The sequence below is a fragment of the Ahaetulla prasina genome, chromosome 1 (genome assembly GCF_028640845.1).
Source record: "Ahaetulla prasina isolate Xishuangbanna chromosome 1, ASM2864084v1, whole genome shotgun sequence".
In the NCBI taxonomy this organism is placed as follows: domain Eukaryota; kingdom Metazoa; phylum Chordata; class Lepidosauria; order Squamata; family Colubridae; genus Ahaetulla; species Ahaetulla prasina.
The window spans coordinates 344,084,422-344,108,907 of record NC_080539.1 but is presented as its reverse complement, the minus strand read 5'-3'; the positions used below and the strand labels follow the sequence as shown (position 1 = coordinate 344,108,907).

At 38.4% G+C, this 24,486-nt stretch overlaps 2 protein-coding genes across 8 annotated transcripts in view; one reads left to right on the top strand and one right to left on the bottom strand.

Moving 5' to 3' along the window:
• The window catches only part of BRF1 (BRF1 RNA polymerase III transcription initiation factor subunit), a 245,247-nt gene that overhangs the window by 73,770 nt on the left and 146,991 nt on the right, over positions 1-24,486 (top strand). For all 3 annotated transcript variants that reach the window (XM_058162881.1, XM_058162879.1, XM_058162878.1), the window contains one exon: positions 12,571-12,643. In XM_058162881.1, coding sequence (XP_058018864.1) covers positions 12,571-12,643 — 73 coding nt within the window. The remainder of the gene's footprint in view (positions 1-12,570; positions 12,644-24,486) is intronic.
• Positions 15,454-20,904, bottom strand: BTBD6 (BTB domain containing 6). 5 transcript variants are annotated; one of them, XM_058162884.1, is made up of 5 exons: positions 20,735-20,904; positions 18,492-18,780; positions 17,639-17,729; positions 17,006-17,124; positions 15,454-16,844 (listed from the first exon to the last, which is right to left on the bottom strand). In XM_058162884.1, exons 2-5 carry the CDS (start codon positions 18,689-18,691, stop codon positions 15,812-15,814), a joined length of 1,443 nt encoding a protein of 480 aa, XP_058018867.1. In that variant the 5' UTR covers positions 18,692-18,780; positions 20,735-20,904; the 3' UTR covers positions 15,454-15,811. The 5 variants fall into 5 exon arrangements, with proteins under 5 accessions (XP_058018867.1, XP_058018866.1, XP_058018865.1 ...); XM_058162883.1 differs by lacking the exon at positions 20,735-20,904 and adding an exon at positions 19,058-19,914; XM_058162882.1 differs by lacking the exon at positions 20,735-20,904 and having other exon boundaries at positions 18,492-19,914.

The window sequence follows — 24,486 nt, the reverse complement described above, 5'->3', positions numbered from 1 at the left end:
TGGGAATGAAGAGGCCTGTTGGATCCCAGGGGAAAAGGTGCATTACCTGAGTCCCACCAGATGACAACATTTAAGGAATGAGACCTAGAGAGCGTGTACCATATCTGCTCTGATAGAATGAATACATATCTTCAGGAAGAGATGGTCTTGCAAATAGCCTGGCACTCTACGCTCAGGGCTTTGAAGATGATATCCAGCCCCTTAAATTTTACCTAGAAAGAAAGTAGAAATCAACACAGCCGCAGTGTAGTATGAACAAACAGTGGAGTTCAGCTCATCAATGGATGATCTCTGCCTGTGACCTCATATAGAGAAAGAGTGAGAGAACTGAGCCCTGAAGTAATCCACAGTGCAAGGACCTGGAGTTTCACACCGTACCCCCAGCACTGTCTGGAACCAACCAGAGAGGAAGGAAGAAAATCACCACAAAACTGTGTGCTGGAGCTGGTTTAGAAGAATGCCATGTAAATGCTATCAAATGCCTCTGACAGTTATAAGAGGGCCAGGACGGATTCATCTCCCCCCCCTCATCCTGAGCCCTCCAAAGATTATCCAGACACAGCCAGTGCTATATCAGTGATATCAGTGCTATAGCCCACCCTGAACCCTGCCTGAAAAGGGTCCAGATAATCTGCTTCATCCAGAGTCCCCTGAGTGCCTACTGGACAAAAATTGTCTTACCACAATCAGGTCCAAAGCAGTTGGCACCATCCAAATCCAGCCGCATGCCTCTGCCCAGGAGATCTTAACTGCCCAAGAAGGCCAGGTCCAAATGTATCCCATACATTTGAAATGACCATTCTGTTTATTGTATGTACAGTGCTGAGGATTCTTCTGTTACCTCATCCTAATTGTCTTTAAATAACTGGCATCCTCTGTTCCACCTTTTTCTTCCTAGCATTTTCGTGCAAGTGCAGGGTATGCTGTTTTTGGATCAATCAAGTATTGATCTGTTGGTTGCAACAGAAATTGACTGACTTGACTGGCTTATCTCCAGAGCCTGACTGGTCCAAAGTCACTCAGGCAGCTGTCATACCTAAGGCAGGACTAGAATTCACAATCTCCTGGTTTCTAACCTGGTGCTTTAACCAGTAGACCAAACTGATATTCACTCACTTAATAGGACTCTAAATTTACAATACTTTTAACACATTTCAAACTTATTTCTGCGTAGACATATATATGACTAGGTGGCTGCATTCTAAAAGTAACTTTAGATGGCAGTATATTGGGCTTATGGGGAAAGAGTGAAATATCCTTAAGGTCTTAGCTTATGATGTATTATAAGAAATCCTTATTAAACGGATAATTTGCAACATCATCAGATATCATTTATGATATCTGGTTTATCTCTTATGGTCTTAGATATATTGGATTAGAGTATATGTCACTTAGCAAGTGCCTTATTTAGCAACCATTCCTGGTTATAATGGTGATGAAAAAGTAACTGCACTAATTCTCACATTTACAATTTTACAAGTTTGAAAAACAAAGGAAAGCTTCATAACCACAGTTGTGGTTTCACTAAGTGACTTAGTGACTTAATGACAGAGTTGCCAGCTCCAATGTGGTTGCTAGACAATGACTGCTTGCACTGCTAAATCTTATCAAAAGTTTTCAACTTTTCTGATCTTTCTTTCAAAACGGTCTTCAGCACAGAACTGTATTAATAGCTACTATATAACTACATCATGTATTATAAACTATATATTATTTTATTTCTATTGTGGCCTCTTTCAATCGTATGCCTTTTCTGAAAATAAAATTGAAAACAAACAAACAAACTGAAGATTTGGATACCAAGCTGTCAATCTTTATAATGGAGAAATTATGTATTCTGTATTATCATACATATTATCAAAATACCTGCAGACAGAAAACAAATTAGGCAGATTTATGCCAGTTACAAACCTTTATTTTAATATATGTTAATATAATTTGTTTGAAGTGTCTATGTTTAAGAAACACTTTCTTTAAAAAATTATTTAATTTATGAAGTCAATATTAACTCAGTGGAATTTATTACAAGCCCAAAGCTGAATTCCAAAATAATTCCAAGAATTCTTAAAAAGAGCATTTTAGTTAGTACTTTCCAAAAGCAAATCACAACTCTTTCATATAGTAGTAAATGAGGGAATGTTGATTATCCCTACATGTGTTGGGTGTCCCACAGAGTCAATGATCTTTCCAGAATAATAAAAAAGGACAGCTTTTCTTTTTTCAGTAAGGAAATCAGCCTTTTCTGATGTAATCATAACCAACAAGGAAGGCACAGTAATCAGACTGGAATTAATTGGAGAATTAACTTTGGGTAAAAGTAATTGTGTAATACTCCGCTTCTTGATTTTATGGGGAAATTAAAAGGAAATGAAATCATACATCTACCTTGAAATTGAAGAAAATGGATTATATGGCAGGAGTAGTTAATGGAAAAAATGAGTCAAAACTTTCTGAAAAATGGAGAGGCTAAAAGCAAAACTGCCCACAAGTCCAACAAAGAAAAAAAATGGAAAACCGGAAGCTGATATTTAGTGAATTAAAAAAAAAACACCCCCAAATAGGAGACAGACAGAGGAATAGAAGGAATCTGTATTATTAGCTTAGATTTGTAGAGATATTATCAAGAAAATTAAAACTCAAAATGATCTGAAATTGGTAAACAAAATAACAGTTTTTTTCAAACATATTGGAAAATAAGAGAGAGAAAAAAACTGAGCTGTTGAGAGAAGATGGCATAAAGAATACCAGATAACAAAGGCAGAATTATTCAGTTCCCATTTTGATTAGTCTTCCCTAAGAGGATACCTCTTCCACTGGATGTTTATAAAAAACAGATTCAAGGAACACAGTTCCAGCTTGAGTCTTGAGAGAAATATAATCAAAGATCTATTTACTTTGAAAGAATTTAAATCTCAAGAGATAGATGAATTGCATTCTAGGATACCAAACCCTCTGACAGTCTGACTGAAGCTCTATTCTTATCTTTAAAAAGTCCTAAGAGAATGATTGAAGTACCAGATGTCTGGAAGAGATAAATATTCTTTTCTTCAGAAAGAGGGAAAAAGAATCTGATCAAATACTAAAGCAATTGTTCTGGAAACACCTTGAAAACAGTGATTCCTAAAGTTATCATGAATATGTTAAGAATATGTCATTGTTGGACTTCATTTATTTTTTAATTGGGAAACCTGAATGGGTAGGCCAGAGCCTTGGGGAAGCTGTTGAATGTTATGCAGAAACAGCTTCTAGAGTCTTCTGTGAAGTGGATGATGCTGATATGTGGCGACTTTGTGATACTGGTTTTATAGAGGCCTCAAAGCCTGGATATAGGTGGTTTGAGGTGGAGTTGTTAGAGCTGATAGGAGCCAATGCCATACGGTCAAGTATAACCAAGGTATTTGTTTTACTGTGTATCTTGACTTGCTGACCAAGTGATGCTCTAATGAGCTATCCTGATGCTTGATGGCTGTTAGGATCTGGTGTGAATAAACAGGCTTGGCTCCCTAACTAGTGTGTCTAATATATGGAATGGAATTATAGAGGTTTTTGTGAATTTGATATTTAATTTTTGATGGAAACTCTGTTACTGGTGAATAAATTCTGACTTGACTTCAAATGAATCATTAAAACTTGCCTTTCTAAGCTGTCTAAAGTTAATCACTTTAGCCATTAGAGCTTTTGAAGAATGGTGTACAACTATTTTTAAAGCAAAGAAATGTATTCAGTATTACATAACACTCTTTTTATTAAGCACAGCAGGTTCTCCCAAATTTTCCAAAGATGAAACTGACGAATCTAACTAGAATTGTTTGTGACATAGAACTCCTTTAAAATCTAACATCAAGAATTGATCAGGAAGATAATGTATAGGTGGCACCCCAATCCATTACATTTTAATGTTTTTAGGCTGCATTGGCAAAATTGCAAGAGACTGCTGGGCTGCAGTTGCTGCTGGATAGCATTGGTCTCCATGCGCTTGCTGCCTCTTGTGCGCACACCCCAGCCAGGCTGATTACCCCAAAATCATTTCCCCCCCAAAATAAGCCCTAGTATTTATTTTGGAGTCCCCAAAAATATAAGACTGCATCTTATTTTTGGGGAAACATGGTATTACATCTTTGGAGCAATGCTTGATTAGTCATTACTTATCAAAAGTGCAAAATAATCCAATAATCTTTGAAAATGAAATGTGCTTCATTGTCCATATTTCCTAAGGCATATAAATTGAAGGAACACATTAAATTGATTTAGTTCCTATTGTTAGCTGCCAGATTTGTATGCTGGAAAACTGGAGTGTACCTTTCATTGAATCAGAAATATTTTGAAGTAGTGGAACTTGCTTTGGCTGAAAAAAATAATATGGCAGTGCTTATTTGACTTCCAATATTTTATGATTTATTGCTTGTTCAAATCAATCAATCAATCAAATCAATCACAGTATTAGCTAACTAGTTATTACATAACACATAGTGTCATCAGATATGGTACAGTTTTTCCTGGCTTGCTTGTTTAAATTGCAGAGACAAATGATCTTTTTATATGATTACCCATTTTAAAATATTGATGTATATTTAAAAAGAAGTTAGCATAGCATTCAACGTAATTTTATGAGTTTGCATGTGTAGAATTAAAACAAAAGGTAATGGGAAAGCATTCAGACAAGAACTATCTCCCCATCTTTAGTAGTTCAACTTTTATCTGACCCACATCTCACCAGTTAGTTGTTCCTTGGCTCACTTGCTTTTGAATTATTAGGCCAAGTCCAGTGGCCATGTTTCCCAAGAATTTTCCATGGTCCTTGAACTGCAACATTGCTCAACCTCAGTGATTAGAAATAGTTCTAAAAACAGCTGGCAGTAGAAGGGGATGACAGTGGTGAAGTCAAGCAAGCAGGAAGATTCATGGGCAAGGGAGAGGACTGATCAGTGAAGTAGGAAATAAGTTGCAGTGTTTGATCCAGACGTAGATTGAATCTCCTACATCACCAGGTACCTCTTGCTTTCCTTATGGATCGGGAACACTAGGCTAGAAGATGGTACTTTATTGTGATTGTGAGAAGAACTCAATGCAAACAGCAATGGGGATAAATTTACTGGTTACCTGATCAGATGTGGAGCAGAGTTTAAAGCAAAATCAGCATTCAGATGATTAGAATTAGCCCACACTGATCTCTGTTTTAAAAATATGCATATTTTTCAAATGGTGTAACTTTTCTAGGTCTCTTTTTCTTTCCATCTGCCTGTGTATTCAGTAACAAAAAAAGTCTCAAGTAGGTGTTACAGTGGGTCTGTGGGGTATTGGTATTCTTCACTTGGACATACTGTTTTTTTGGTAAAGTTAATCTTGAACATTTGGTACAGTCAGATTTAAATCAAAAGGTCTCCTGGTGTCCTTTTTTCTAGTGTAACTGGTGTTTATTCTGTCTATTAGATAGATAGGATAGAGTAGAAGTTTTTGTTTGTAGCTTAACAAGTTTTGAAATAAAAAAAATGGAATATTTCCATTGTTTTTTGTCCAGCCACTGAAACTTGGGCAGTATTGAAGTACAGAACAAAATTGAGATATTCCTAGCTTCTGTTACATTGTCAGGTGCTCAGATTTAAATGCTGGCAAAATTGAGCATCTGATATTGTTGGGAATAGTAAATAGCAAATACAGTACCTAGGGCAGAAAAGCAGACCCTGAGCAGTCAGTCAGAAACTTATTAATATCTATCCTTGGGTCCAGAAATCCAAGTCTCTGGAATGGCAAAAGACACTGAAGTTTTATCATAAGTAGTATTAGGAGGTTGGCTCAAAGAGCATGAAGATTCTGGCCTATGGTTTTAAATAGCACCATGAACACAGTCTCCACTTTTTAAACTCCCAGCACACTAGTATTCATAGATAGTCTCCAAGTCTTCTAGTAATGTCAGATAAAATACATTCTAGCACTAAGTAAAACAAGTAAATTATCCTTTTGCTTCACCACTTGTGTGGGCTTTCACACATATATGGATAAGAAAGTGCTAGAGCACCTGCCCAGCCATGGCTGATTGCAAAAGCTTAGTCTGATTAATACTTGGCTAAGAAATCAGGAGTCTGGTAGTACCTTATCTGACTCACACAAGCATACGCCTTTTAATAACATAGGTTAGTTGAAAAAAAAATGCTAGCAGAGTCCTGAATTTTTTTGTCAGCCTGGACTAACAAATCATTCCCTCCTACAATATCTCCTTGAATAAAAATGAAAATCATCAGGAAATACCAGATCTGCATGCTGGCTGTGGAATTCTGGGAGTTGAAGTCCACGCACGTTAAAGTTGCCAAGGTTGAAAAATACAGGGATAGACTAAAAAAATAAGCACACACATAAACAAACCAATTTTGAAAGGAGTTGCAAACCATTACCACTTGCCAGCAGAATTACATGACTTTGTCCATGGAGTCACTAGGAGTCAGAGTTGATTCTAAGGAGAGTATCTAGTGTTGCAGATCAGCACTGTCAGATATCTATAATTGGCCACATTAGTGAAATGGTAGGCCTGCCCCACTGATAGCTAGTGGTATCTCTATTCCACTATGCATTCAAAGGGATGGCTTGGGTTTGCATATTCAGGGAGATTACTTCCAAGCTCTTCTGTTTCTGCTAGGCAGAAAATTGTTGATCCTTTTAGAACAAAGGTAGCAGTTGAGAATCAAAGCTAGTCAAAGAAGAAAACATTTTATTCTGAGTAAAGGTTTAAATCCATTACAAACTTTATAAAGCCCAGGCAAATAAGTAGGAGAGTTCAGGAATCTGTTTATCTCTAAGGTAAACAAACCTACACAGAAAATTTAGAATTTTAATCTATATTTTATTGTATATTGCTAAAGCTTAATACTTTGACCCTATATTTATTTTCTCGGCATAAGCTCTGTAATTGTGTTTTATCTAACTTGGAACATCTTTTTTTTAACATTTTAATATGAAATGTAAATACATAATAAAATGAACTACATTTGTTGTTATACAGTAGAACTTCCAAGTATTTTAAATATACTAATAAACAATAGAACCAAACAATACTTTCTTTTTACAGCAAAATTACCTCTAAATTAGAAACAGAGCAGCATCTTTTTGTGATCTGCCCGTAAGATTTTTCTGTGGAAGATTCAAATCTGTGATTTGAGCAGCTTTGTATATTTTATTTCTTTTGCTGTTGGATGTTTTGCATGTGACTAAGTTAAAAGGGATTTTTGCATTCCTACTTTTCCTTTTTTTAAACAAAGGTTGATTTTATTTATCTTTTTGTAAGATTGGTCTGCCTCCCAAAGGGAAGAGGAGAAAAAAGAGATGATTCCATTTATCCATGCTTCAACAGCAGAGGGATAGGCAGAAACACCACAGAGTTTGTTTCTTTGTTTCTTAGGTTTATTTTTCCTTTACATTTGACAGAAAAGCCAAACTGATGATAAAGACCTTCTCTCTCTCATAAGTGGGGAGTAAGGAGTAGAAAGCTAGGTGATATGCTTCCCAGAAGATAGGGGGTAGCAAATTTAGGGTGTGTGGATCCAAAAGACTTCAAAGAGAGGTTTGAGATTTTCAGATTTGATGGCAAACCTTTTGGGCTCAGTATATCAAAAATTTCAGAAAACATCTATCTTAACTCTGCTGGTGTCACTCCTTTTTTTTCTTGTTTCTGTCTGGGTTTGTTTTCTGTGCTATTTCTTTTACTTTCTTTTGGTTTTATATTTTTCCTTGTTTTAAAGTGTTTTTAACAATTTGTAAACTGCCTTGAGGGGACATGGTGGCTTAGTGGCTAAGATGCTGAGCTTGTCGATCGAAAAGTTGGCAGTTCAGCGGTTTGAATCCCTAGTGCTGTGTAAGGGGGTGAGCTTCCGTTACTTGTCCCAGCTTCTGCCAACCTAGCAGTTCGAAAACGTAAAAAATGCAAGTAGAAAAATAGGGACCACCTTTGGTGGGAAGGTAACAGCGTTCTGTGCGCCTTTGGCATTTAGTCATGCCAGCCACATGACCACATGTCTTTGGACAGCGCTGGCTCTTTGGCTTTGAAACGGAGATGAGCACTGCCCCCTAGAGTCAGGAACGAGTAGCACATACGTGCAAAGGGAACCTTTACCTTTTCCTTTTAAACTGCCCCAAGTGACTAGGAGTCAGGGAGCATCTAAAATTAATTTTGTTGTTGTTATTATTATTATTATTCCAGAAACAGACGGGTAGAAATAAATGCAGTTTTGTTTATTCCAGCAAACTGACATTGAGAGGTTTCCCAGTTCTCGAACTGGTTAATTTTATTACCACTTATAATCATTGATAGCCTTAATTATTTTGTTACAATGTTAAATTTGGAGATTTACTAAAAATGGCATCATGCGTTTTAATGAGTTTTGAGTTATACACATTTATATTATTAGATCTGTCACTTTTTATATTTCTTTGTAGAATACAATTGAAATACTCTTATTTTGAAGAAGAAAAAAAACCTCATTGCATTATAGATTTTTACAAGCGCAGGCTTGCAGATAGAATGTGGTGGTGGGGAGACTCTCAACAATCAAACATTGAAGAGTAGAAAATAGTCTCTTTGTGCAGAAACTGCTCTAAATTGACAGCTAAGGTTTGAAAAGAGAGAGCTGGAGAATGTATACAATTTTGAAGTGTGGCAGCCTGAATAAAGAGCAATCTAACTGCTCTTATTCAGTGGGTTGATTTCCCCACAAGGGCAACTCCCATTTTCTGGACAGCTTCATGATTTAGTATAGTATGAGCACATAATCTATAGTTGTATTAAAGAAATAATTCAAAAGATTTAACTGACAATGAGGTCAGAGAGCCTCAAATACATCTATAAATGCCTCCTTAAGAAACCAGTTTGACCCTCTCAATTGACTATCACTTGTTAATAATTATTTTTCCTCTGAAATATTTCTTTTGGCTGCTTCTGAATGAAACTGTCTGTTTAATAATATTTGAATGTTGTTTAGCTTGTTTTTATTAAAACAATTGAAAAAAGAAAGGTGGTGCTGTGAAGCAGGTGGTACGAAAAAGGCAATATTCGGTTGGTGTGTGGTGTCATTTTGCCTTATCAGTTTTATTTGATTATATTTGTATTATTTTATGTAATTAATCCAGTAGATTTATGAATTAATTAAAAGTATTTCTGTTTTGTTTTTAGATGCACATGTAAAATCCTTGTGTAGTTTACTAAAAGTGCAAAATATTGTAGAATAAACCAAAGTAAAAACAGATCTTGAATAAAAACTTTTTAAAAACCATTTATTAAAAGACAGATATTAGGAGTAGTTCATGATTGGGTCAGGCCAAATATAAAAAAACAGTTTAAAAGGTATCAAAATTACATCAGTGTTGTCATTTGGTACATATTAGACACTTACCATGTTCTTGCTTTGTTGCAAATGATAATCTTCCATTGGTTATTAGCTGGAATTAAGCCACTTAAGGTACAATAAATGGTAGATTGGGTTGTTCCTGCCTTTCCACTCACTCATCTGGCTGGTTACAGTCTGACAGTAGGAGAAAATAAAGGAGAAGATTATCTCTGAATTATATAGCCACAGACAACCAGGGAGAAGAAAATGGAAAGCCATATAAATTTTGAGGACTATTAATATTAGCACTGTAGGTAGATTTACTTTATTTAGTTAGTTATTTATACCCTTTTACATTTTACAAATAACACAAGGCAGCAAACATACTTAACAATCCTTTTATTTTCCCCACAACAATCTTGTGAGATGGGTTGGGCTGAGAAAGCACCACCCAGCTGGCTTTTATGCCTAAAGTGGAACTCATGGACTCTCTGTTTCTAGCCTGGTGCCTTAACCATTAAACTAAACTGGCTCTCTTAGAATAGAATAGAATAGAATAGAGTAGAGTAGAGTAGAATAGAATAGAATAGAATAGAATAGAATAGAATAGAATAGAATAGAATAGAATTTTTTATTGGCCAAGTGTGATTGGACACACAAGGAATTTGTCTTGGTGCATATGCTCTCAGTGTACATAAAAGAAAAGATACGTTCATCAAGGTACAACATTTACAACACAAATTTAGGTTGCTAAGGCTGCAAAAACAGAAGTAGAAATAAAAAGATCCATTGAAGTCTTTTCTTTTTAAGTTTATTTGACATCTACACAAGGCCACTAGGAGGTGTTATTCAATGGTTAGGGGTTTTATGCAGATAATACCCAATTGTGCATTTCTACCCCAGCCCAACTGTAAGTTAACCCAAACAAGGCAGAAATTGATTCTCCATCATAACTTTTGAAGGAGTTTTACTTATCAAGAAGCTGGTTATCTGTAGTCCAGTTCTCCTGGACTCATAACTCCTGCTGAAGACCACGTTAACGCTGTGGCCAGAAGAGACTTTTGCCTAGCTTTGTATTATAGTTTATATTTACCTGTGAATCCAGCCAATTTCTCCTTTGAATTTTTGAGATACTGGAATAATATGGTATGTCTTAAGAACATAGATGCTTTTAAAATATCTGGGGAGATGTAATATGGTACCTAAATTGAAATTGTATTTTACAGATACTGGGGCATAATAATTGTTAATCATTCCACCCGCATTTCCCTTTTCCATTTATTTTCTTTGCCTCTCTCTTTGCAATTTATTTGAAATTGGCTATGACAGACTTTTGCTTCCATTCTGCTGACTTAATACTGAAGCAACCTAGAGGATTGTTGTTGTTTTAACTTGCCACAAAGAAGGCTAGATAGAGAGTAGAGGATGATAGCTCTACTATTATCAGTGTTTGTTTGATTTTTACTTTATAAGTAACCAAGGCGCTGAATATGCCTAATACTCTTTCCTCCCCCTCCAATAACAACCTTGTGAGGTGGATTGGTCTTAGAGAGAGAGAGGCTGGTCAAAGTCTAGAATTCATAGTCTCCTGGTTTCTAGGCCAGCATTGTAATCACTACACAAAACTGATCGATTAATTAATATATGCATTACCCGTTTCTTTAAATGGAAAAATATGAGCATAAGTTTAATGAGAGAATAGGAAATTAGTACAGCTTTTGGCTCAGATGTCTGTTTGACTTCTCAAACAAAACATGGATTGTTGATCAGTTTTCCGTAGCTACTTAGTGAAAAAGGGTGAAATTACAACTTGGCAAAAGTGTTAAAGCTATAGGGTTTTTGATTTTAAAAATCTGCAGTAAAATTTCTTGAATGAGATGATTCATAGCCTGCTGTCCGCAGATGTATTAAGAAAGCCTACTTTGAAATTCTGAACATGTTGGAACAGTTTTGAGGATGTTGTTAGCATCCAATTTTTCTGGATGACACTGTGTACTGACCTTTTCTCTACACTTTCCGCTATTTGATTAATTATTATTTTTTCATTGTCCCAGTAAGAAAATAATATTGAGAATCACATGTATTGGTAGATTATGAGCTTTGGGTACTATAAGGGAAATACTAGTTGACTATTTTACACCTCCTGTCTTTGCCCTAGGAAGATGTTTATCTGCTTTGTACTTCTCTTTGACACCTCTGGGGATAAAGTGCAAGGCTGCTTGCTTCTTTGTTTTTATTTTTACTTTCGTTGCATGTGGCGTGGTGAAGAGATTTTTGAAACTGCAGAAACTACAGCAGCTTATGGCAGGATAGTTCTTGTTTAAGTTATAATTCACAGGGAATTTCACCTCCATCTGATCTCAGAAATTTACTTTTCATATATTGGAATAATGCAAGTGCTATGTTACAGTTTGTATATTGTCTGCAGGATTGATGTAGCTTCTTTCTCCCATATATTTTAAAGAGACAACCTGGAACTCGTACCACTGAAGTGGAAGAATCAAGACACGCTTTTCATATTTTACTTACTAGCAATCTTTCAATTAGGAGCCATGCTTCTTTAATTCCAGCAATATTAAACCAATATAAACTTTCAGTTATTTGAGGATTGGTTGTTTATGTCAGTAAATCATAACTGTTTTAATTTAGCTGGTACCCAGTCAGCTACATAACTGATCAAAATATGTATGTAAACCTGAATAAAAATGCTTAGGAAAAATGAAGGGCATTAAAAGAACATAGAAGTTCACATATGAAAAGAATCTTGGAAAATGACAAAGCATCTGTTTTTGTAGAATACAAAACTGTTTTTGTAGCTTTGCATTAGTACTGTAGAGGCTTTAAACTACTCCCATAGAAACTACTCCCATACAGTTTTCATGATTTCTTTTTACTGCAGAATTCTGTGCTGTATTCAATTTTGTTCTGGAAGGTCATCTAAGATTTAGAAGCAGCTTTTCAAAGGAAGGGACTGATGGCCAATGAGATCAGTGAAAATGGGTTACCCTACCTTATATAAACATAACCTGTTTTTCCCTCTGGTAGCACTAAGTCAGAATTACATGCAATCTATTAGGGTTTTTCCCCCCTGCTAAATAATTTGGTGAGTATTTGGCTGTGTCAGAGAAATTTGGGATTTATTTGAAAACATTTTGATGCTTATTTAAACATTAGATGATTATTTTCAGGCTGTTTCATCTAAAGACAGATTTATTCTTCTGCTTCTTAATTCAAAGAATCATTTTTTTCCTTTATACAGGTGAACGTCTATGTGCTGGGAAAAACGTTCCTTCTGTTGGCCCGAGAGCTCTGCATAAATGCTCCAGCTATAGGTATTTTTAAATAAGAGTTAGCTTTTGATATGTGGTTACATTGTGCCATCATTTCATGGCAGCTTTTCAAAAATACTTACATGGGCTGTTTAACTGGTATTTAAAGATACTTCAGAATTAAGACTGAAGGAATCTAGAAATGAAAGCTGTCTATGTAAGCTAAGAGTTTACCTTAAAACTGAAAAACAGTTACTTCTATTATCAGTGTGAGTTCTTCCAATTATATCCATCTTTTGAAGTAACTGTAACAAAACATATAGTATATTTGAACTAACATTCAACAGAAATAAAATAAGGATGGTAATAAGTGTTTTGGACTTAATGGCAAATAATGCTTCAGAGCATGCAGAGGCATGAACATGGAACATAGCCCAAGTATAAAATATTGCACTTGCCAACAGCTGCTCAAACAAAGTTTAGTCTTTCCCGGGATTATATATGATCAGGACTTCGAATATTAAAAACAGAAAAGGAAAAGTGAATGAATAATAAAGAGCTTGATTACTTTAGAGGGATTTGAGGCTTGTCTCCTTGAAGTTTGGGATTTGAGGCCTGTCTTCTTAAAAAAGGGCAGTGCTGCTTCTGCAATTTTGCAAAATCCAAAACATGATCCTTTCTACATTATGAATTGTGGACAGTAATTATAATAGTGATGTTATATATACCACTGACTCTGTGACCTGGTTCATGCATAATGCTTAGACATACTATACTGTTAGCTTTTCTAAGCTATTCATTATAACTTAAGACTTGTATGCAAACCAGGTCATTATGATTTGTTTTGAAAAAGATGATTTAAAAAAAATGAATTTTGTGTAAGAGCTCTATAGACAGAGTTTAAATGCACAAAAAACATTTCTGTGACAAAAGAAATGTGCTCGTGGTACTTTAGCAGAAAACACAGAGAAATACCCAACCATTGTCTTAGTATCATATTGTCTAGTGTGTGGTACTAATCCCTTTAAAAATGTTCTTAACAGCTTTGATGTATCAACAGTGGTAACAGCATTATACCATGGATGTCAGAAATGAACTCAACGTTTTCATTTCTGAAGATACTGGGAAAGTGGTGTTAGAAAATGCCAAAATTTACTGCTAACGAAACTAGAATAATTCATTTCTGACATTCTGAATAATTTATATACCATTTTAGAGTGTCTAAAGCACTTTGTGTATATGATCTGAATAATCTTAAAACAGACCATTATCCTTGAGAAAATGGCTTGCCTGTGACCATATGGAGCAGTAATGGCAGAGAAGACATTTGAACCAGGGATGTTTTTGACTAATGCTCCTAGCAACAGTGCTGGCAAGCTATGTGAGATGTTTCCCTAAATTAGCTTGTTGTGCATGCTGGTTAGATAATTATGCTGTTGGTTTCTCATAGTAGCATATGTATTTAGGATATAATTCAGAGATGCTCTTTCAGTCTACTTACTTAATAATACTATAGCTGCGTAAATGGACCTTCTAACTCTATCAGGAATTTTAAATTTTCAGAGATGGATCACAGACCCTATTAATAGTATCATATTAATATCATACATTTTAATACATGAATTTAGCACAACATTGAAATTGAAAAGGTATTTGCTTCTATCTCATAACTTTAGATTAATGTTTATTAAAAAGGTTACATGAGGAACTATATTGGGCATTATATATACCCATATTTCTGTTAAATATTTGTAGTTTCCTCCTACAGTAGAAATGTGTCATGGAAAACAAATCCGGAATCCCCTTGGTTACATAGCTCATAAGCTCCTTTAGATCTTGGCAGATACTACTTTTCTGACTTACCCTAATTCGTATATTGCCCAGTTAAGTGCCTGTGGCTTGATGAGCATACATCTCCATTGCTGGATGAACAGGAGTGGAAAGGACACTAAGTAAACCTCATTTTGTAAAGCGCAGTAGCTGCAAGATAAGACTTTGTGATAGCTTTGCTGCTTGCCTCTTGGGCTGTCTCTATAGTTACATATACAGATGGTTCACAGTCTCCTCCTGGGGGATTATTAAATTACAAATACTAAATTAAACAGCTTGATCCTCAGTTTACTTACTCAGAAGTAAATGCCAGGGTGTTCAAAGTAGATTCCTGTAGTACGATGTTGAAAATCAAGTGAATGTGCTTATTATTACATTTCATTACATGATCCGTGGCAAATCAGTTTGGACACATGGAACCTAGTAGTGAAAAATGTTTTGCGAGAGGAAATAGCTGCCTGCCCGTAGTTATTAGCTTACCATTCTGTAAACAAACATAGGAGTGAGTTTTTGAAAACACTTTCAGGCCTGTTTCCAAACAATATGGTTAAATAAGTCAAATAAGGGCCTGGCAGCTATATCAATACAAAGCTTGATTGGTGTGTGCTAGGTAGATTAATCATGATCTATGAACACAGCCATTGTGAGCTGGCTTTTGTTGGTTAAGAGGAAAGCACTGTATAACAATTTGATTATACTATAGATTCTGTCGCTGTGTTACAGAATTCTGAAATTTTAGATGTACATTTTCTTTGTACACATGTTTGTATCGAGAAATTCATCTCCTAGAAATTATATTTATTTTACTCAATATGTTTTAGGGACAAGCATTTCCACTAATGCTACATAAAAATAAATGTTTGTTCTGTAGTGCAATCTTAGTTTCAGATGTGTCTTCAGTCTTAGTAAGAGGTTTTGGTTACAGAAATAGATGTGGAATTATAGCACCTTAGGTTTCATCTTTAAAAAAAGTGTTACTATTTCTGCACATATTGATGTGGTTCAAGTACCAGAGGATTAATAATGAACAAAGCACATAAGGATTTAGGACAAGTAAAAATGTTTTATATTCAACAGGTTCTCAAACTGCTCTACTTTATAACATTCTAGTTGAGTCAGTCTCAGCCGTTAGTTGTCTATATACAAAATAAATGCACATCATGTGCAATTTTTAAAACATTTCTTGCTCTGCATACTGCAGTTTAATAATTAAGTCAAATAGCTTATGAATAAATAAAATAAGATTAAATTCAAGAGCATTCCTTCACTTAGTTTCATAGCCTGATGGTAAATAGATAAGTAGGTACTATAATACTCCGACCTGCTCTGCAGTCTTTCAGTCAGATCAGAGTATCTATTAATATGCAGAACAGCCCTGGAATACAATCTAAGTGAAATGCATCATGCGTAGAAAATGAGTTCAGGTATTTGTCCTCCTTGCACTCCTGTGCCATTGGTGCTGTCTGAGGAACACTGAAATTGGAATGTCACTTTTCCACACTGTACTTCAGTCATTCCCTCTTGTCCAAAATAGCTGAGTTCATTGCCATCTAGAATGGCACTTACATTGTAAAAGGTGTCTTGTTCAACTTGCACAGGGTGCTCAAACCATACTGAGAAAGTGTTACTAGATCCATCGGATGTAAACTTTGTCAGATTCTGGGCAAGTACAATGCCTAACCTCTTTAGTTCAATTTTGACACTGTATTCAGCTTTTCCACAACTTGACCCATAAAGTCCCAGTCCTGCTATAAATATCCTTTTATCTACAGCAAACTGGATACTGTCACATCGTCCCCGGTACCTCCATTGATTGCTGCGATATGCAGATGATTGAAATCGATGGCATCTTTGAGGTACAAGTCCTTTCCGCTTTGTTAGTGGAAATTCTAACTTCGGTTTATTTGCAGCAGTATACCACAAGAAAATATTATGTCTTTCCTCAAGGGTCAGGATATCAGACTGAGCAGCTCCATTGGCAAACTCTTCCAAAGTCATGGTTGGAATCCGAACCAAGTATAAAGCTTTCCCCAATACATTCCTCTTGTTCCTTGGCGTAATTGGCAGCCCTTGTCGCTTGCATTCAGCCTCAGCCCAGTTCAGGACTGCCTCGAACACCACAACCTCCTTGGTGTTTAGTGCTTCCCGCATCACAATGATCTCTAGTGTCTGTTGATCTATTTCACAGAAGCCCTCTGATTTCAGTGCCATTTCAGCTTGAGCATCAATGACTTCCCAGCAGCGTTGTGTCAGCTCTGGTTCCTCAAAGAGCCTGCTCTGAGACAGCAGAACGCAAGCATTCTTGGCCTCTAAGCTAGTCTCCAGAAAATTGACGCAAGCTTTTGCTAAGGCTGGGACAATGTATTTCTTGGCTGCGTACAGAGTAGCAAGCACAGTGTCTGCTTCCAGTTCGATTTCATCACTATACATGTACCTATGAATATAAAAAGATTCCCTTTTTAAAAAAGAAAAATACACAACTCTTAGTTACAACTTTCAATTTTTTTTTGATATTTTAAACTTTTACATTCATGTTCCTTAAATTTTTGCTTTAAAAAGCCATGCAATTAGTAACTTGTCTTAATTGCTACTTACTTTAATAAGATTAGGAAAGCAGCAGGTTCTACATCTGGTATATGGATTTCAGACTTGACCTCTGCAAGATCTCCATAAAACATTGCGTAGAAGACCGAACTGCCCACTGCCAATACATACTGCATTAAAAATTAAAATTTGAAATCAGGGATTGGTAGGCAGAGAATCAAATACATTAATTTTCCTATCTCCCACTTAGCTATAATGGTTTAGAATCAGAATATATCAGCACATTTTTTTTGAAACCCGCTATTAGAGTTTGGATCCCTCCCCACCCCCCTACTGCAATTCAACTGCAGATTAACTGAAAGGAAATACATAGCAATAGCAATAGCATTTAGTATTATATACTGCTTCACAGTTCTGTACAGCCCTCAGTGGTTTACAGAGTCAGCATATTGCCCCCACCAACCTGGGTCCTCATTTTATCGACCTCGGAAGGATGGAAGACTGAGTCAATCTTGAGCCGGTGAGACCCAAACTGCTGATAACAGCTGATATTCTGACATTTTTAGGCAATTGTTTTGTTGCATTTGTGCAACAATGTCCTCACTGAGTTAAGAGGACAAGGGAACAAGCATCTTTTAATATACAATTCAGTTACATGGCACAGATAGAAAAAATCCCACCAACCTTATGAGCAGGAACTTTCTTTGCTGCCCCCACTGGGCCCACAATGAAATGCACATCAGCCATAAGTTCACTGTTGAACATCAATGCGTTTCTGTAGATTTACAAAACGGAACCATAATTAACCCCATACCTCTACCCTTGCCATCCCATACTCTTTCTTCTTCTCCCCTCCCAATGGAGGCAGGCTACACCTTCCCCCTCTTTTTGAAACTGTTTCAATCATTACTGCAATACCTCTTTTCTGTGTTGGCTTGTGACCAGAACGGGACAAGTAGCACCGAGTAGCAAGGTTAATGAAAAATGCTCAAGTGACTACCATGGTTTCGTGGGCACCTATGCAGTTTCCTTAGGAGCGCCACAGAAATAGTTTGTTAACTGAGAGGTCTTCCAAGATGTTTTGGGCTTCCTAGATAGTCTACTGCCCTGGTGTTTGTTCCCTGAAGGGTCTCATCCAAATAGTAATGAGGTTATCCCTGCTTAGCTTCTGAGCCTAGGTGTGATCAGCTCCCATTTGCTGAACAAGACTGGATCAACCTCCCCTATTTCTGCAAACCCTTCAACTCCCCACGAGCACAAGAGGCACCCCTTGGTTATACCAGACAGGTGAATCCCATTGCCTGTTATTGCAATGGAAAGCATTGGCGCGGGAGAGCCCTTTCAGAAAGCCAGCACAAAGTTCACGCCCAGGTTCTTGCAGCAAAGTGCCGAAGCTTTTCGCTCCGAGTCTCTTTCGCTCCCAATCTCTGCCATTTCAGTTGCCCTCCCTTCCTCTCGCTCCTGCTCCTGCTGCCGCCGCCGCCTCAGCCTCACAACGCGTTTCCTTCTCTGGGCTGCTTGCCCGAGCGGGGCTTACCTCTCTCGCAGGGTGGGGTGGAAGGACTGCCAGTTAGCGCTCTCCACGTTGTTGTTGTTGAGGTTTTGCAGCGGCGGCGGCGGCGGGGGCTGCGCGCTCTGCTGGAACTGAAGGGCGTTTTTCTTGGTGTTGGCGGCGGCGGCGTTATTGCTGTTTGCGAGATTGGTATTGGCGCTGGCAGGGTAAAGTTCCGCAGCCATCTTCTTTTTGAGGCCCAGGGGCAATATCTCATAGCATGCTGCCCCTTTGCTGTTGGCCCGGACGCTCTTTTTGGACTTCTTTAAGGTCTCTGGAAGCAGAAGAAAGAAAGTCAAACACTTCATGATCCGTCCATGGAAGCAACCATGGTCCAGGGGCATCAGCGGGAGGGACCCCCCTCCGCGGCCATCAGTCGAGCGCACCCTCGCTTCGAAAGAATGAAAAAACAAAACAAAACAAAACACAACCACCCTTTGAAGGACAGCAAAAACAAACTACAGCGCCTTGTTTGAAGGATTGGTGCCTAAAGCATCTTTTGTGTTCCGGCTGGTGGCGCAGCGATGATGCTTTAATGACTCATCGCTCACCTGGCGGTGGGGAGGGAAGGACGCTGGGGATGGTGCAAGGCGCTCTCCGAAGCTCAAGCCGCGGGGCAGGATTTGTCCGGATCCCACTCCAGAAAGTCCCAAGGAGCCGTCACGATGCCGATTTTCCTTTAAGAGAAGAGAGCAGCCCTCGACCCCGGGCTAATGTAAACTTCTGCCAAGGTTCTTGGGGAAGCTGGAGGACACGCGAAAGCGGGAAACCCGGCTTTCGCCCGTTTTCCGGGCAAAGGGCGAACATCCGCGAAGCAACTGTAGATCTCCGCTTATGGGTTATTTATTAGGTTTATTCCACAATTCAGGTTGCAAGTCCTCCGTCTCCCGAGCGATAAAATCCCAGAGGCCGAGAGAGACGAAGGAGAGAGGCGGACGATTCTTTTTTTTTTTACGAGCGGAAGTTTTTTTCTGTCCCTTCCCGTCCCTTTTTTCGCTTTTAAAAGCGAGACTCGCCACGCCAAGCTGCAGGAGAGGGAAGCATCCTCTAACGCTGGAGTCCGGGTCCTGGTGCTCCCCAGCACCGGACTGGAGAGGCTTTTTTTTCCTCGCCTCCTGCCGAGGCTGCGTCGTCTCCTTTCTACCCTACTTGGGAAAGTCGCCAGGAGCCGCGTCTTCGCAGGACTGTGCGCCCGTGGCCGTCCGCGTGTGCGCTCCTCGCGTGTACGTGCTTCCTCCCCGTCTCCCCGCTGTTGTTAGCACCACCGCCACCTCTTCCCAATGTTGCTGCTGCCGCCGCCTCAAATAGTCAGCAGCGGCGCTGCGCATCATCGGCGGCTGCTCCAATGGCGAAAGGGCACAAGAGGGGAGGGCCGGCCTCTCTCGCTAGACAATATGTCATTCTTCGCTCGCTCTCTCGAACCGCCCACACGCCCTCCCTCCCTCTCCCCCCCCCCGCGCTTTCCTCTCCCATCAATCCAGTCCCCTCCTCCATTTGGGAAATTTACAGGAAACCCAAATTCACTCTCACTGTTGGATGGAGGGGAGATAAATGCACGCGCGAGCACACACGGAGAGGAAAAAAAAGCTGCTGTGGCAGAGCAGCGAGAGTGACGGCCAAACATAAAAAAAACCTTCCTTCCACGACCGCCCTTTCCCAAAAAAAGGAGTCGCAGAAACTCTTCCAGAAGTAAATCCCTTTAGAAAGGGTCGCTATTCCTTCGAGGAGAAGGAAAGTTTTATTATTATGCATTGTTTTAAATTGCTATGCCGGCTCATTCCCTTCTCCCCCACCCCCGCCGTCTTTCGGTTGCTTGGGAAGTTGCTCCCCCTCCCTTTCCACCCCGGGGGAAATCTCGTCTGAGCTTGCCTCTTAAGGTGGCTCGCTCCCAAGACGATCGGGGTTAGGCGTCAATAAACGCGGCCGGTGTGAATTCTGCCCTAGCGTCGGCTTCGATGCCATCTAGTCGGGGGCCGCTTTTAATTTTGGACCGTTTGCAAAATAGGAATGGATGGATGGATGGATGGAGGGGGGGGAGGGAGAGAAAGAGATCTTTAGGAAATCGCTCGAGGCAGCCTGCGTTGAGCGCCAGCCATCCTGCAGTTCAAAAACTCGGCTGCGGCGCCAATCTTAGCATCCCCCCCTTTTCCCCCACTCCCACTCCCCCAGTCGCGGACCCCCTCCCGGCAATCCCCCAGTAGGAAGCAGGTACCCGGTCGCTCTCTCACCAGGCGTCCCTTTGCCCGAACGCAGCTGGGAAAGTTTGCACTGCAAGCTTATCCGCGGAGTCAGAAGCCATGATTATGAAAACGGCAGGCACGGGCAGCATCAGTTAGGCGGGAGGGAGGCAGCGCCTCGCCGATCCCAGCTTAGCGCAGCAGTTAAGGAGCCTTTTCTGTGCGGCCTAGGGAGGGCGCCCATGCTCCTTCTGGCCGTCTCCCCCCGCACAATGCTCCTTTTCAGGCATTTTCTGGCTCCGTTTGAACTCCCTCCCCTTTGGGCAAAAGCTTGGGGGTGGGGATCTACCCAAACCAGTGCTTTCTCAAACTTTTATCAGCCTTGAAAGCAAGGCGGAGTTACCAAAGGTGCCGGCAAAAACTGGAGACTTTTCGCCCAAATTCTTCGAATGCTCAGAGTCCTGGGTCTCATTTCGTTCTTAACATCTTGAAATAGTTTGGAAACTGATGTGTTTTGTGTGTGTGTGTGTAAATGACGACCTTAAAACCTTATCCAGAAGAAATAAAAACAAAAAACTCCTGGAAGTTGCAGCCAAAATAAATGTTATTGTTTTTAAGTGCATAAGAGCACAAGCGTGCCTACCGTTCCTGTAGCATTGTTTCCTTTCGTTATATCCAATTAATATAGTTATTATATACTCATGCTTATATATATGCTTATATATTGTTTAGTTATTTCATGCTTATGCTTATATATACCGTGTGACAAAATAAATAAAATAAATAAAAATAGTTGTAGCTTTAGTACAAGAAACTTCACAAAGCTGGCTCCCCACAAGCATTTTTTTTAAAAAAAAATACTCAACTCTACTGCTAATAATTTGTTCCAGAATACACTTACTGACATTGAGCTGACTGGGTTTCAGTTATGAATATTCAAGATTTGCCCTTCTCCAATACTTTGGCATTTCATCTGCCCTCCATGAATTTGCAAAGATCACATAAAGTAGTGTTTGGCAACATTAAGATCTGTGGACATCAACTCCCAGAATTCCCCAGGCAGCCATGTTGACGTCCACACATCTTAACGGTGCTAAGTTGACAGACACAGAAAGGGGCTCCATAGCCTTCTAAGAAGAGAAGTTAACAAGGGAGTAGACTAAATTTTCTGATAGTCACTCCTGCATTGAGTAAATTCATCTCTCCCCGCCCCCTAGTTCATGATCTTAACACTTCTACTCTTTCAGAAGGTACTTATAAGTTGTCTCCACTTTCGTTCCCAGCAGGAATGGTGTATGACTGTACTCCCAAGTATCCTAATTTGAGAAATTCCCAATTCGCTTGCATTCCTTTTGGCCTCGGGATTTCTACCCAAAGAATCTTGATTAGTGCTTCTCCAAGACTTGATATGGCTCTCTTGAAATCTAATGCACCTGTATGCATGTGTTTATTTTTTTGTAGCTCTTTGAACGCCAATATGACATAATCACTTCCTCCTAAAGCTGTAATTGCTTTCATCTCATCAACCCATGCTTATTGGTTAGAACAAACTCTGAGAGACTCAACATTTTTATTCTTCTGAAAGATGAAACTACCAATAAAATAGAAACCATGTAGTTCTGACCCAGTTAGTTTTTATATAGATGCCTGGATACTTAAAATTTCTTCTTATTACTATTTCTTCCAGAAAGTTGGATAGTTTGTCCAAGATGATATTTTCTAAGATAATGTTTTTAAAATGTATGTGTTCATACTCTGAAAACTAAAAATGCTACTGAATTATTGTTTTTATTCATATACAGAATTGTGCAAATGTTAGGGATAGATTAATAAATTAACATTTATTAGAGTCAGTCATGGGTGTAATTTTCCTATTGTAGATTTTATTCTTAAAAAGTCTCTGTAATTGACATTGATTCCCGATAATTGCACAAAATTGTACATGTTGTTCTCCTAGCAAAAATACCATCTAGAGTCTTTTTTACTTGAGGCACTGGGATAATTCACATGAATAAGTACTTAAGTGATTTGCTGCTATCCTGGTGGTCTCCCATCCAAGAACTAAATTATCCAACCTGTTTAATTCTGTCAAGGTCAGCTAGCTGTTTCACATACCATAGCCTACCATTTTTATGTTTCTGGATTAAAGTGAACAACAAAACTTGCACCGCTTGTCTTGTTACATTATAGCCCACCAGTTTGTCCCTGACCTTCTTGCAGAAGGCAAAGTTATAAAAATGGGTGAGTTGTGAAAGAGGAAAAGCCTCCCTCTGCATAGTTCTGTCCCCAGACTAGTATTTTCCACAAAGGAAGGAAGCATTTGTTTTTGTTTTTGCTCTGCAAGGAGGAAGAAGTGTTATTCTGTCCAGGAGAATGCAGGAAATAATAATTCCCCATCATTTGCATGAAGAAAGGCACTTCACGCATAAAGAATGAAAACAAGTTTGAAGGCACAGTCCAACTCATGCTTGTAAAGATCTGGGAATCAGCCCTTTCAAGGGTTTGCTGTACCAGATTTATGCAGTTGGAAACTGTCTATTTCTTGTATCTGAACAGGGCCTTAGTGTTACATAACAGTCCTTTGTATATATCTGATTCTGATTCTCTCTCTTTGTAAGAATATTTACCTTCCTCTTCACCAGATTACCATCGCAGCTAAGAAATATAAATGGAGCAACAGGATCTCCTCTCAGACAAGCTTCTGGCATTACCATTTGGCTTGCTAAGTAACACACATATTATGCCAAAAATGTACAGAATTTGCTTTTAATCTGAATGCTAACTTTTTCCTAAACAGGTTAGCTTATAGCATTTGATTTGGTAGTATCTACAGTATATAGCTAACTATCATAGTTAACTGAATGTTTGAATTTTCTCTAAAAATATTAATGTATGCAACTCTCCTAGTTAATTATTTAGGTTTGTTTTTTTAAAATGTACTGCCTCTGGTTATCTGAAAACGTGTATGTTATGTAGGTGATAATGCATATGCATAATCTTTCTGAACACATGAAAATAAAAAATAGTACATAATGTTGATGCTTAACAGTGATTATTTAAGTTTAATTATAAGTCCATTTCAGACAAAGCCCCTTTATTTGTGGAATTGCTCAACAGAGCATCAGCTAAGAAAATGGGTTTCAATTTAATAGTTAACAATTGACATTAGAGGAAATGAGAAATTGGTATCTCCAGTGAAAAACCGGAGAACATAGAACAAAGCTTGGTCATTCGATTTGAGTTAGTTTCCTAAAAGACATACCTTTCTTAAAGTGGCACTGAGAACAGCCAGTGGGATGTTTTTTTTAAAAAACTGGATAATTGCTCAACATCATACTGCACTGCTCAATACATGAAATTGTTTACCTACATAAAACCTAAAAGCTCAAAATCTGACCAATTTTTTTTAATTTTTATTTTATTGTGTGCCCCAAATAGTAACTAACAGAAGACAACTAAGTAACTAAAAGAAGTAACTAACTGAAAGTATGAAAGTATGAAAACTGGTCATAAATCAGTTTTCCAGTGGTATTGTAATTTCAAATGGTCACTAAATGAATGGTTGTAAGTGGAGGACTATCTGTAGTCTAGCTAGAGCTTTTGGGCTGTAAAACATGAAATTATTATATACCCAACAGCAGCTATTATAGTGTTAGCCTTCATTCACATCAAATTCTTGGCAAAAACCTAGGATGTTATAATGTATCAGAGTAGTATTTGTGCAGATTCAAGGATGTGGCATTTTGTAAGGACAGATGGAAATTTTTGTTAATGTACAGATTTTGTAGTCCAAGGCTTTTCAG

Bases quoted from the DNA above. Each gene is read 5' to 3' on its own strand.
- BTBD6 (XM_058162882.1), bottom strand. From the start codon at position 18,850: ATGCCCCTGGACCATGGTTGCTTCCATGGACGGATCATGAAGTGTTTG. The intron at 17,730-18,491 runs GTAAGCCCCGCT...GTAAATCTACAG, and splicing joins CACCCCACCCTGCGAGAGAG to AAACGCATTGATGTTCAACA. The intron at 16,845-17,005 runs GTAAGTAGCAAT...TTATATTCATAG, and splicing joins GCTTTCCTAATCTTATTAAA to GTACATGTATAGTGATGAAA.